Source organism: Carettochelys insculpta, chromosome 11, assembly GCF_033958435.1.
Source record: "Carettochelys insculpta isolate YL-2023 chromosome 11, ASM3395843v1, whole genome shotgun sequence".
In the NCBI taxonomy this organism is placed as follows: Eukaryota; Metazoa; Chordata; order Testudines; family Carettochelyidae; genus Carettochelys; species Carettochelys insculpta.
Window position 1 is genome coordinate 25965531 of NC_134147.1, and position 12972 is coordinate 25978502.

General features: G+C 49.7%; 1 protein-coding gene across 1 annotated transcript in view; it reads left to right on the top strand.

Annotated features, from left to right (window-relative positions):
* Window positions 1-12972, top strand: part of NCKIPSD (NCK interacting protein with SH3 domain) — a 92805-nt gene that overhangs the window by 64751 nt on the left and 15082 nt on the right. The window contains exons 6-8 of the mRNA XM_075005143.1: window positions 3162-3332; window positions 5707-5793; window positions 7498-7636. Coding sequence (XP_074861244.1) covers window positions 3162-3332; window positions 5707-5793; window positions 7498-7636 — 397 coding nt within the window. The remainder of the gene's footprint in view (window positions 1-3161; window positions 3333-5706; window positions 5794-7497; window positions 7637-12972) is intronic.

Genomic DNA, 12972 nt, shown 5'->3' on the forward strand with positions numbered 1-12972 from the left:
ACCCCCCCGCCAGTCTCACAGCAGCCTGCGGGTAATTTAGCTGCCTATATGTCCGTCCAGTGTCCCAAGATGCCTTTCTCAAGAGCCTGCAGTGCATTGTGGTAAAGTTAAACCAAGGCATTCCCTCCTTCATTAGCTCCGCCTGACACAGACTCTGTAATTAACAGTAACAAGAACCCTGATTCAGTGCTTCAATTATGTGCTGAAAAAGGTCTTAATTAGTTCATACCTCAAATGCCACTAAGCAAATTATGAACAAGTGTCTCTCTCTAATAAAACAGCTTAAATGTGGCACTTAAGTTTTCAGTCCAGGGTTACTGGATTTCAGCTGCACTGGCAATAGCTTGTTCACTGACATTTCAGAGTGCATGCTTCAAGACAACTGGGCTGCATTTGTACTTTATTAAAAAGATTTCTGCTGTCTCCTCTAACGCGAACTTGTGCTTCTCTGATTCCTGATGAATTACTGCTCAAAAGTTCTGTTGCCTGAGGTGCTGCAGAATGGCAAAAATGAAGTTATGACTAGATTCAGTCCCCCTCCTCTCCGTCTCTCTGGAGTCTGAGGTGCGGTACGCATCGTGTCATACATGTAATAGAGAACAGATTGTTCTCAAATTTCAATAGTGCTGACATGGGGATCTCTTCTCTCGTTGCACAAAGAGAAGCAATATTCGTTACTCCCTTTGTTTCATCAACATGAACTGGTCACTCCCATCTTTGAACTTCTTCTGGCTTCCTTCCTCCATGTCATCAACTTCAGACTTCTTGTTATTGCCTTCAAGGCACTGCATAATATTGCCCCTTCTGCTCTTACCTTACATACGCCTGTGGTCATCAGTGACCTATGGTCCAAGATGTAACAGTGGCAGAGGCTTACTACTACTACTATGCTTATCTTGTTGGGTGTTGTACCCTCCCAACCTGTCCCCTATGTCAGTGACGCCATTCTCCACTTCTGCTCTGACCATCTCAGTGCCTTCATTGTTGCCCTGTGTCATAGAATTGTCTTCTGGAATTAATCTTCAAAGACAATACCCTCTCCTTGTTCAGACCCCTCCTGAAGACATTCCTCTACCGTGATAGCCACAAAAACTAGTTAGCTAAGGCATCGAGCAAACTTACATTTATAGAAAAAAGTGACATTTAAAACTCCATCAGGATGTAGTTGGCTACCACCTATCCACCTGTCTTTTCAGTTTTTTGCTCTTTTTTCTACCTTCATCTCTCTTGTCTCGAACGTGTAAGCTCTTTAGGGCAAGGATTTGGCCTTCTTTTGTGGGGGGTTTATGTGTATGCACATGTTGTGTTTTGCACATGATAGATGCTACAAGACACGTTAATATTTGAGAAAGATCTGTGCTGAACTGAAGATTTGCTGATCTTTGTCACTGACTGCAAACTATAAAGCTGCAATTCCTGTCATCTTGTTTGGTTATATAAAGAAAAGCAGAGGTTAAGCAAATTGAGAGGAATTGATTCCTAACAGGTTAATCCAGAAGGCAGCAATCCTAATGCTTAACACTCACTTGTGCTTTAACATCTTTGAAGTGCTATCCTAGTGTGCTTATTTATTAATTATTTAATACTTTATTGCCACGACTGGCAGGTGAAATGAGACTCTGCCAGCTCTGAGTCTGAGAAGAATGGGCTGTATTGCTGGGTTCACATCCCAAAGATTGCTGGCTGAACTTCCAAATGTGTGGGGCAAAACTGAGTCTAGTAGAAGTGTGCACACTGTTGATTGACCCAGCTGCGGTAGTCCTACAGTAGCAGAGCAGCATTTCTTACTGCTCTTGGCCTGGCAGTCTGCATTTAGCTTGTTCAGCTCTGAGAGTGCCCATCCCTGTGCTTACCGGCATCTCGTGCTTGGTACCTGCATCTCGGAGGCAGGTGGGCTTACTGTGTCTGATGCTGGATTGGTAGTGAGAATAATGGAACAGAAGTGGGTGTTGTGAAATTAATTTTGTAAAACATATTGACTTGCTCTGGTGGAAAGGAAAGTGTTACTCTGCTGTATAGTAAGAAATTAAAAATGGAAAGCAAACTGTCACTTCAGGATGGTGGGGGGTTGGTCTTTTTCTCCTGAAATATTTTTAAACTGACAGATTGTGGTTGTCAAAACAAGTAGAAGCTGACAACCCTCTCTACTCAGCTGTGTCCCTCCAAAGCACTGGCAAAACACACTCTTTTGCAGCCATGTGGCACTCGTATTTCCTGTAAACAGAGAGAAAAGGATTTTTATCTACTAAGCTATAGTTATGTGGTCCACACAGCCCCCAGGTGTAGGTTTCCATGGCTGTAACAATGGGAGCTGGAGCTGACCATTGACCCAACTGAGACAACCAGCTGCTGTCACATCCAGCCTCCTGTGTCTGCAGTGGAACCGCCAATGAGCTCTGAGTGATTTTTGTACCCTCAGAAAGCAAACTCCCTCTCCAGCGTTGTTGTCAAGGTATTGGAGAAGTAAAGGTGCATTTTGGCTGCACCAGCCCTGGAGCCTTTCACTGTTTCATAAGCTTTGCAAGAACCAGGGGTGGGGAGGGAAGAGAACCAGCAAACAGTACAGTAGGCCCGACTTACTTGGAGGTTGGGTTTTTGCACAACCTTGTGTAAGTCTAATTTTGCATAAGGTGGGAGAGCCAGGAAAATGATAGGGTGCAGCAGTGCTGGTCAGTTTCCTGTCTCCTGGGAGTGGTGGGCAGCCAGGAGCCTGGAGCTGCTCACAGAAGAGGGGAAACTGACCAGCACTGCTGCAATGATCAGTTTTCCAGCTCCTATCAATGGCAGCAGCTGAGAATCAGGCTCTCAGCTGCTGCCACTGACAGGAGTGGGGAAACTGAACAGTGCTGCTGTGAGTGGTGGGGAGCACTGGTCAGTTTCCTGGCTCCCCTGAGTGGCGGGCAGCCAGGTGCTAGATCCCCACCACTCAGTTGCGTTAACCTGAGATTCGCGCAACCCGAGTGTGCATATCTCGGGGTTCTACTGTGCTTGGTAGCCGAGTGGAGGGTGGTGTTCTACTCACCACCTGCCTGCTGCCAGTTCCTGCGTGGGTGACGTCGCCTGTCAGGGCTGAGGCAAAGAATCCCTGTAGGAACAATGACTTTCCAAAGAACTGCCAAGAGGACCCTTGTTCACGGCATTTCTTTTCTGTCCTTTTGCAGAACCTGAGTTCCGGGCTGCCTTCCGGGCAGATCTGCCACGATGAGCAGCGGCTTGAGGTGATCTTTGCAGATCTTGCCAGGCACAAAGATGATGCCCAGCAGCGCAGCTGGGCACTCTACGAGGACGAAAATGTCATCTGCTGCTATTTGGAAGAGCTGCTCCGGATCCTGGTGGGTGACTTTCTTTACTGGGTCTAGTGAAGCTGAGAGCCCTGCTCGATTCCCCCTCTTTTCTTTCCTGCGTTCTTGCTGCACAGTAGCTGGCAGTGTTGGCGTCTGCTGCAGTGCAGTCAGAGTCCTGGAGAGTGGCTTGAAGGTGCAGCTGCTAAGCTGCACTGTAGGACTTCTGCTGCTCCATGGCAGTGTCCACGCAGTGAGTGGGTTCAGTGGAGCGAGCTGGGGCACTGTGGAGTCATACCCTGGCTTGCGCCACGCTACCCCGCCCTGCAGACAAGCCCGTAGTGAAACCATCAGACTAAGTGTTCAGAGGATTCTGCTGCTGTTCATTAATAACCAGTATTAGACAAGCCCTGTCACATGTATGTGCGTATGCCGGGGCTGTCCAACATGTGGCCCGCAGAGCCAGCAGCAGCGCCATTTTTCAAATGCGGCCATGCGGCTCTCAGGGCTGGGCGCGGATCGGAGCTGGGTGCGGTGTGGCTTGTGCAGTTCTTGGAGTTCCGGCAGCACGGCTCCAGCAGCAGTTCTGGTGAGTCACCCGGGGTGGGGTGTAGGGTGCGTGGCTGTGGGTGGGGGTGTTATCTGAGGGGGCTTGGGGCTGTGGGGAGGGTCAAGTTGGGGTGTGGGTCGGGGCTGAGTTGGGAGTTAGGTCTGGGGGTGGCTTGGGGTTGCTGGCGAGGTTTGTACCTGGGAGTGGGGGTTAGCAGTTTGGGACTATTTTATGATTGGCCTCTGGAATGTGTGGGGAAAAAAAATTGCTGTGTGGGCCCCGATGAAAAAAGGTTGGACACCCTTTGTAGATGCACAAGGCAGCCTGGGGCTTGAGCTGCAAGATTCTGAGTAAGGCTCCGTCTGCCTGGGTCTGCAATGCTTTGGAACTGTGTATAAATCCACCTTGCAAAATTGTCCTCCGCCTGTGGTTTACAGCTATCACTACTTCATTCACCCACCTGCAAAAAGTAAATAAATAGCCACCAGACTGCTCTCAGTAGACAAGGGGGAGGGTAAAACCCTGCAAGCTTGGTTAAAGAGTGGTCCATTGGAAACTCGTTTTGTGGTTGGGTTGGCCAGCATGCCCAGCCCCAATAAATCAGAGTATTCTAGCCTAAGGCCTACCATTGTGCCAACACTGCCTGGTTCTGCCCAGGGTGGCCTTCAGACTGTGGGAAAAGTGCTCCTGGGGCTGTTTAAAAACTCTGCTTCCAGCCCTGTGTAATGGCCAGTGAAGAAAGTCCTAACTTAATTCCTCCTTCAGCCGCTTCTCTGAGGGCACATCTGTGCCGCAGGTGCTGCCATGCGCAAGTGAGGCACTACAGCTGTGACTTAGCAGAGATGCTTGCTATGTCAAGGGAAGGGGTTTTCATCAGCCCATCTCTCCAAGAGACAGTAGCTAAGTTCCCAGAAAAATTGTTCTATCAACCTAGCTGCTCCTGCAGTGGGGGCTGGGTTAACGCTGAGGGCAGGGATGGGGGACCGATTGTGGGCTAAAGGCCACTGACGCACAGAAAAATCAGTAGGCGGCTGCATAAAAGTGAGAAGCTCAAAAAAGAAAAAATAAAGGCAGCCCAGCCCAGACTGCAGAACCTTTGCTCATGTGATCCCTGAGCGAGACACCTCACTCCCCTCAGGGGTTCAGTGTGTGGTAAGGGGCTGCTGGGGAGCAGGTGTGGGGTCTGGCCAAGAGATGAGGCACAGGAGCAGGCTGGGGGCAGGGAATCTGGCTGGGAGGGGGATGCCAGCATGGGCTGGGGACAACAGTGGGTGGGGTTCAGGAGCAGACTGGAGGTGAGGGCTCTGGGCAGAAGGGAGGATGCAGGAGCAGGGTAGGTGTGGGGGGTCAAGGTAGGAGAGGCTGCAGGAATGGAGTGGGGTGGTTTGGGCAGGAGGGAACAGGAGTGGGTTGGGCAGTGGGGATGACAATGCATATGTACCAAAATGGTTATAGATGGCAAGCTGTGCGTGTGCACATACACAGCACTCAGCAGAACAAGCCCAGCCCGGACTGGGGCTGCTGGGTGTGACTGCAGCCCACATGGCATTTTCAAAACTCTTCTTGGTCCACCTTATTCCGATGCTTCCAGCCTGTAAGAGAGATGGAGAGAGGCTCTGCGTGGCACTGAGGCACTTCCAGGAGGCCACGTTGATCTGGCATCTCCAGAGCAGCTGTTTCCCCATGCACTCTGTGCTTTCCTCCTAATTTCTTTGTAGGGCGGTCAGGCTGAGACACAAGTCCTGGGCATGGAACATCTGAAGGGATGGGAACAATGGTTCATCCTCCCGAGAAGCCAGCCTGACTTGTGGCCTCTCTCTGTTCCTGGTAGGGACCAATATGCTAGCACTCTCACCTGCTCCATTGTGTCTCCAGACAGATGCAGATCCTGACGTTTGCAAGAAAATGTGCAAAAAGAATGAATATGAATCAGTCCTGTCCCTTGTGGCGTATTATCAGATGGTAAGAGGTGTTTCATTCTTCCGCCTGCCTATTGAAGGTTTCCCTGTAGACCCAAAGGAGAGTGGTTAACAGGATAAATGTATGTACAGTTTTTCCCTGTTTGGACAGTTTGGTCTCTGCACTAGACTGACCTTCAGATGATGCTTCTTGCACACTCTAGGTAACCATGTATTATCCTTGTGGTCTGTGCAGAGCTTACATGGATGATGGGGAGGGCGAATTTGAGTCTACTTTCGAGAACAGTGTCTAGTGCTGCACCTGCAAGCAGCCAGCGAGTAACAGAAGCAGCAGCTCGGCTGTAATACACAAGAAGGATTTCCAAGAATGCCTTGGGAAAGCTGACAGGCTGTGGCAGCAACTCTCTTAGTTGTTGTACGGCTCTACATTAGTAAACAGCTCTGGTTAGGAAAGTGGCTTGTGTGAAGGAGCCCTGGGACTGAGGAGGGAACTTGATCTTCAGAGGGAGACATGCCTTCCGTGCCCGTACGAGTATTTCTCTGCACCATTCCTGGCTAGGCTTGCTGCAGTAGCACTCAGACCTAGATAGAAGGATTTTTTCCCCCGTCCCCAGCCACAGCAAACGTTAGTGCAGTGAGTTTTAAAGAGAACGTTGCCCTGCATGAGCCCAGAGCTTCGGTATGGAGGAGAGAGAGATGGGGAAGCCCAGCTGGGAGTGCAAGACTCTGCTGGCTTCCCCGGTGCACCGCGGCTCTCCCTGGTGTGCTACGGGCACGCGCTTTCACAGGGCGAATGCCCATATGGAGAGCGTTAGCAGTGACTTGTTGAATTTTACATATGGTGCCAGGACTCCTCTCTGACTTCTAGGTTTGTTTTGCTCTCTCTGACCAGTTTGTTGGCTGGTGTTTGGAGTGATATCGGGTAAAACAGCCTCAGAGCTGCTGTCAGGCAGAAGGTGAGATTCAGGGTCAATCAGAACCACTGCCTTGAAAAGAGATCTTGGTGATGGCCTTTTCCGCTCTGAGCACTCAAAGCCGTCTAATTAAAAACACCCATCTCTCGGTGTGAAACCAGACAACTTTATAGCCGCCCTTCACAGCCCTTTTCATTAATTATTAGAGATATTGCACAATTGGTTACGATCTTAATAGATCCTGATAGGTGTTGAGGACCTAACACTCCTTTTCATTTCCGCAGTAGGCATTTTGCTGTGATTACTTCTGAAGCAAAGGGAAGGTCTGCAAGTGATAGTCTCCTAGGAGAACTGCCCTTTTCTGTCCAGGGGTCATGACATCTCTGCATCCTCCTAAGGGGCGCTCATGTGCCGAATGCATCAGACCTGTTTTTGTTTGGTACAAAATTGGATCTTAACACTCTGGGCTCTCTTCATCCAGCTCCTCACAGCAGTCACGAGGTAGAAGAGATGGATTTCACATGTGAACTACTGCTGTGAAGTACCCTTCGTGAGCAGTGACAGTCCAGTCATTAGTAGCTGATCCCATCACAAAGATGTACAAAAAGCTGCACAGTTTTCAAAAGCTGCTTGCAGGGTAGATCAGCTGGTACACTGCAAAGATCTGTGCCATGTCTGATAATGTGTTGAAGCTTTGGGCTACCTAGCACTTCTTCTCGAGAACCTGCACTGGCCACGGTCAGTGTGGACTTGCAAGCTGCCTGATGGGCTTCGGTCTGGAACTGGGAACTCAGGTGTGGCTTCATCTCAATGGAAGGGTTCTTTCTTTCCAGGAACACAGAGTCCCGTTGCGGCTGCTGCTGCTGAAGTGCTTTGGAGCCATGTGCAACTTGGATGCTGCTATTATCTCGACTCTCGTTAACTCTGTCCTGCCAATGGAGCTGGCTCGTGACATGCAGACTCATACCCAAGGTGAGCCAGAGTTAAGGATTGCTCCTATATGTGACTCCTGCAGGGCGTGTGTCTCCATCAGCAAAGTTACGTGCTGGTGCGGAATGCAAGTTGGGGAGTTCTAGCCCATTCTGGGCTCTCAGCTCAATGTGGCCTAAGCATTCCTGGAGAGATGTCCTTGTATTAAAGTATCCAAATGATGAATACCTTTATAAAAACTGCCTTGGATTTTAATCCTTTGAGGGCAAAATGACACCCTTGTTGTAGTTATGCAGGAAGTAGCATGAGTGAATACCATTTCAGCTTATTTATTTCCACCAGGTGTTTCCTTATGAGTCTTGCAGCTTTGTATTTGTTCCTTGGCGTCAATGGAAGGTGCGTGCAGATCCTAGAAGAAGTGCTCCTGTCTCTTTCAGGCAGGCTTTGTCACCATACAGGCATCCTTTTCACCCCATTGCCCAGTGTGCCTCCCTTGCTGGTGACTGGGGAGATGTAACGCCTGTCCTTGGGCTGAGTCTTGTAGCTTGTTAGTGTGTCCAATGTGCTTGGACTGGGTCGTGATTCCGGGGCTCGCAGTTCAGAATGGGTTGACAGTGCCTGTCATCGCTGTTCTTCTCTCCATCCCTGAGTGCTTGGTTAGGGCAGGGTGTTCCTCGGCTAGAGGGCTAAACATCCAAGACTCCAAGAAACTGTAGCTGGGAATAACTCCCGTCTGCCGTGCCACCAACACTAGGCGTCAATGCAGTATTGGTCCCAGCCCTACAAGCCCTACCGCCCTGGGCCACGTGTCCAGTCATGTTTTCAATGAAAGCAGCGGAGCTGCCGTCCTGCCTGGGGAGACGGAGCCCAACACATCTGCCCCGTGGGACAATTCGCTTTACTAGTCTCACTCATCCTTTAACTTATCCCATTACTGTGCATGCGAGAACGTGTGCAGCTGTAAGCCATTCTTCTGCAGTAACCCCCTCTGGTGCCTGCTTCAGGGAAACGTGTCGTCTTGCTGTGCGGTGCAGGTGCCCCTCTTTTTGTCGGTCTGCAGCTGTGAGGATTTCTTCCATGTTCTTGGCCTCGTACGATGAGATTTCCCCCTCCCGTGAGCGGTCAGGCCCTGCTGCTATGGGGATAATAGCAATGCTCTTACCTGCCGGTCTGGAATTGGAGGCATTCCTCTCCCGCTTTCAGATGCACTCGTGACTGTGGGAATGAGGGTATGGAAATCTTGAACCTGTCCCTCTGAGGAATGCCCCCCCCGCCCCCGCGGGCAGCCTACATCAGGTGGTGTGTGTGCAAGTGCCACACACAGCAGGATCTGAGTGCGTGCGATGTGCCTGGCTCCCAGGGAAAGGGCAGCTGCAGAAGCTGAGGTGTCATTAAGGTTGAGAGAACCTGGGTCACGCGGGTCGTCAGCAGCATTGGCCTGGGAACACACTCGTGCTCCCTCTTTCTGAGCTCAGCTGGATTCAGACCCCTTTGTGCACCCTGAGCGTAGCTAAGCCCTGGTGGCAGATGGAGATAGTCTGCAGTGACAGGAGTGGGGTGGCTCTGGTGTGTGGGGCTCTCTCCATAGGGTGTACCAAGCACACTGGGTTCGGAACTCTTCCAGGTGAACTCCTGCTCAATTAAAGCTGGCTGATTCTGCTGACACTTTCTCATCTACTACCTGAAATTAAACCGCTGAAAGAACTCCCCAGGTGGCTCCTTGTCAGGAGGAGAAGGGGTGGGAGGCATGTGGCGCTAATGTGCCAATGTATACAGTTTAATTAAGGGAATGGGGGATGCGCCTGTGTCAAACCCAAAGAAAAGTGTTTAACAAGCCTCTCCGGGCTGCTGACTGAGAAAAGCCCAAGAATAAACCTTATAGCTGGGAACTCCCCAGAGAGCTTGTTTGCTTTCTCAGACTGAGCACGGTTCGCTTTTTGCCTTGTGTTATAGGTGCCTGTGCTCGGTTTGACCCTCCGTGCAGGGCGTGACACAGTCTACCTGCCTCTCCCCTGTGTGAGCAGCCAGGTGCAACCCGGGGAAGGGTAGTATTAATTCATGCCGTGCGGAAATGGAGCAATGGACTGTGTCCTCCTTTGTAGCAGCTGGAGCACTGAAAACTCCACCAATCTGGGAGGGAATAACAGGAATGCACCTTATCCTTACGCAGCTGAAGAGGAGCCCCCTTGTCTCTTGGAAGGAAGAGGATCAGTCAGCTTCCAAAGGCTGCCTGCAGCTTGTGGGGCAGTGGGCTGACAGCTGAGCTAGGGGGCGGTGTGCAGTGAGAACTGGGGGCAGAAGGGTGACTTATTTCTCATCCTCGCTCCTGCATGCACTGTACAGCCCAGGGTGTGTCTACACTACGGGAAAGATCGATTCCATCAGGGTTGATCATTGGGAATTTGATTTCATGAGCCTGGTAGAGCCGTGCGAAATTGAACTGTCTGAGGTCGACAGGCGACCCTGTACTGTTCAGCATTGCAAGGAGTAAGGGATGTCAGCAGGGGAGTTTCTCCCATTGAACTCCCTCCGTGAAGACAGCCAGGTAGTCGGTGCTCCTATGCAATTGCGGTAGCTAGAATTGTGCATCTGCAATCAACTTACCTGCCTAGTGTAGACCCAGACATGGTCTCACTCCACATGTACTAGGATTACCACGCTGCCAAGGTCTGTGCCATCCCAGCTTCGTTCTCTCCTTACTGCTTTGCATTTGATGTCCGTATTCTCTTCACAAACCTGACCAGTCTCTTCCTGTTGGCTTTGGTGGAAAAGCTCCGTTTGGCTAGGCCTCCATTGTGCAAGAGGGACTATGAAGAGGTTGTAGTAAAAACAGGTCAAAAATAGACTCAGGTGTAATCCAAACAACAGATTTTTCAAACCTCTGCTGCCATAGGATTTAAATCATGAATTAAGGGCAACACAGCCCTTAGCCAGCTGCTAATACTGTTTAAAAATAAGTCTTTCTCTGCAGAACAGCTGCGACCTCTAATAGGTTGTGCTGTCTTACTGTTAAACCCTAATTTTCTTCACTTGTTTCTCTCCTCTTTCTCACCTGAGCGCTGTGGCTCTGAAGAGGAGTGCTTGGCTTGAAAGTTGGTTTACTTGAAAGTATTTTTTTAGAATTTCTATCCCAAACTTTTCAGGTGGATCTAATAAGGAGCTGGATATTAAGTGATGGATACTACGGAAAAGGTACTGTGCCCAGCTGAAGATCTTGGCTACATACCACTTCCCGTCCCAGGGATGTCAGGTCATTCTTGACAAAAGTAGGGGTCCAGAGCACCCATCCCAGAATCCTGGAGCACCAGTGAAGTGGTTAATTTTCTCAGTGTAGCCATCCGTAACTTTGCTACCTCTGGATTCTCTTGGACTGGGGAGGAAAAGCAATAAACTCTGGTAAGCTGTGGCATTTTGTAATGAGAAGCAGTAGCAATGCCTGTCGGTGCCTTAAATGCTTAACAGCTTTCTGTGCTTGCCAGCACTCGGGGTCCTCTGCCTTTGCAAGCCAAAAAGCGACCCCTGGTCTTCCTCTTCCTGTGTGGCACCACTGTTGACTCAACCTGTACTCCACTGGCCTTGTCCTCTGTGGAGGGTGGTGAAGAACATGGAAGGCTTGTGCGTTATTCTTAGGAAATGTTACCTGGTCTCAAAGGTTAAAAGTCTCTCTGGAGTGATTCTCTGGGAGCTGGGAATGGGCAGTCAGAGAATTAAGGTGTTTGTCATGTAGCCATGTCTGGGATGGGTAACTGGGCTATCAAGAATGGTCAGCAAGTGAGTGGAGCTGCCATGGAGATACAATGAAGCCTCCTTCTCCTTATCTCGACCAAACCACTAACTTTTTGGAATGGAGATAGGTGGTGACTTGTCTAATCCCTGTCCTTCCCCTGCCTGAACTCTGAGGAGAGGGACCCATGGAAACGGGCCAGGTGAGTGGGACTTAAGACAAAGAAACACAGGTTAAGTGTGTTGTGTTAGTAATTTGCTCTCTGCAGAGAGGGAGTCTTGTGTAATGAGGGCCTGTGGACAGGCAGTAAGGAAGATGCTGCCCACAGAAGCAAAGCTAGCAGTGTGCCAGTAGTCTCCCTGTCCAGTACGAAGTGAGACCTACCTTCCTAAGCTAGGGAAAGCCAGATAGGTAAGATGGCTGGGTGTAGATATTTATTTTAATCCCTTTCCCTGAGCACCCTCTGTGTTTCAACTCTGACATGATGCGTTTCAGAAGGGGAGTGACTGAAAAACACTTGAAGCCAGGGGCAGCTCGAGCCATATTGGATTAATCCAGAAAAGACTCCATTCATTGCGCTTATCCCACAAAAACTTGCTTTCTGTTACGTTGGTTTATCACACATAGTAGGACATGTTAAGTTTCTTTCTGCCTGAATGGGACGTTCTTGGAGTTGGAGCTCTGATTGTTCGCGGTAGCAGGCAGCTTGCCTCCAGCTCAAGGTTACTTCTGCTTTGCTGCCATCTAAAAATAAACTTTCTCTTGCATCCATCACTAATTCATAAAGTTTGTCTCCAGGCAGATGTGCGCGTGCCAGGGCATTGCTGTGCCATGATCGACTAGGCTGCAGCATTCAGCCTGTCTCCGCTCTGCCTCTGCGGGGAAGGTAGCCTGGCCGTCCTTCCTTTGCAGCCCCTGCGTATTGCTCAGCAAAGGTGCATCTACGTAGCAAATGTATTTTGGAAAAACAGCTGCTATTCTGAAAAAACTTGGAACGTCTACACAGTAAAACCACTATTTCGAAATTGCAGACGGCTTATTCTGAATTCTGTAAACTTCGTTCTACACGGAATAGCGCCTGTTTAGTAATAGATGTTTCAGAGTGGGGTCTGTGTAGACATGGAATTGGAGCTGTTTAGAAACAAGCTGTTCCAAAATAAAGCTGCTGTTTAAACATAGTATTTTGGGTTAAATTAACATTGCTTCCAGGGCTCTAATCCAAAATTGTCTCTGTTGTGTGTGGACTCTCTATTTCAGAATAAGTATTGCTTATTTTGGGTCTTCCCTGTAGTGTGGACACTATTTTGGAATAGTAACTCTGGAATAAGCTATTCCAGCATAACTCTAGTATAGACCAGAAGGGACACTGGTAAAGGACACTTGTTCCAAGGGCCGGCTTGTTCCAGCAATCAGCCTGCTCTAGTGAGCAACTGCAAAGCACCACAGTGCTGCAGAGATGTGCAGTGGGGACTGAAACATTTTGTTTTCTCCCGTTGGATCCCTGTCCTGCAGCCTCGGGGATGTGCCGACACTGTGTCAGGCAATGAAAACAGAGCCGATGTTGTGCCTTAAGCTGAAGCCAGGCTCTGACATCAAGGGCACGAGGGTGGGCTGGAGAGCAGCAGCTTGAGCTACGACGCCAACACTGCTGCTG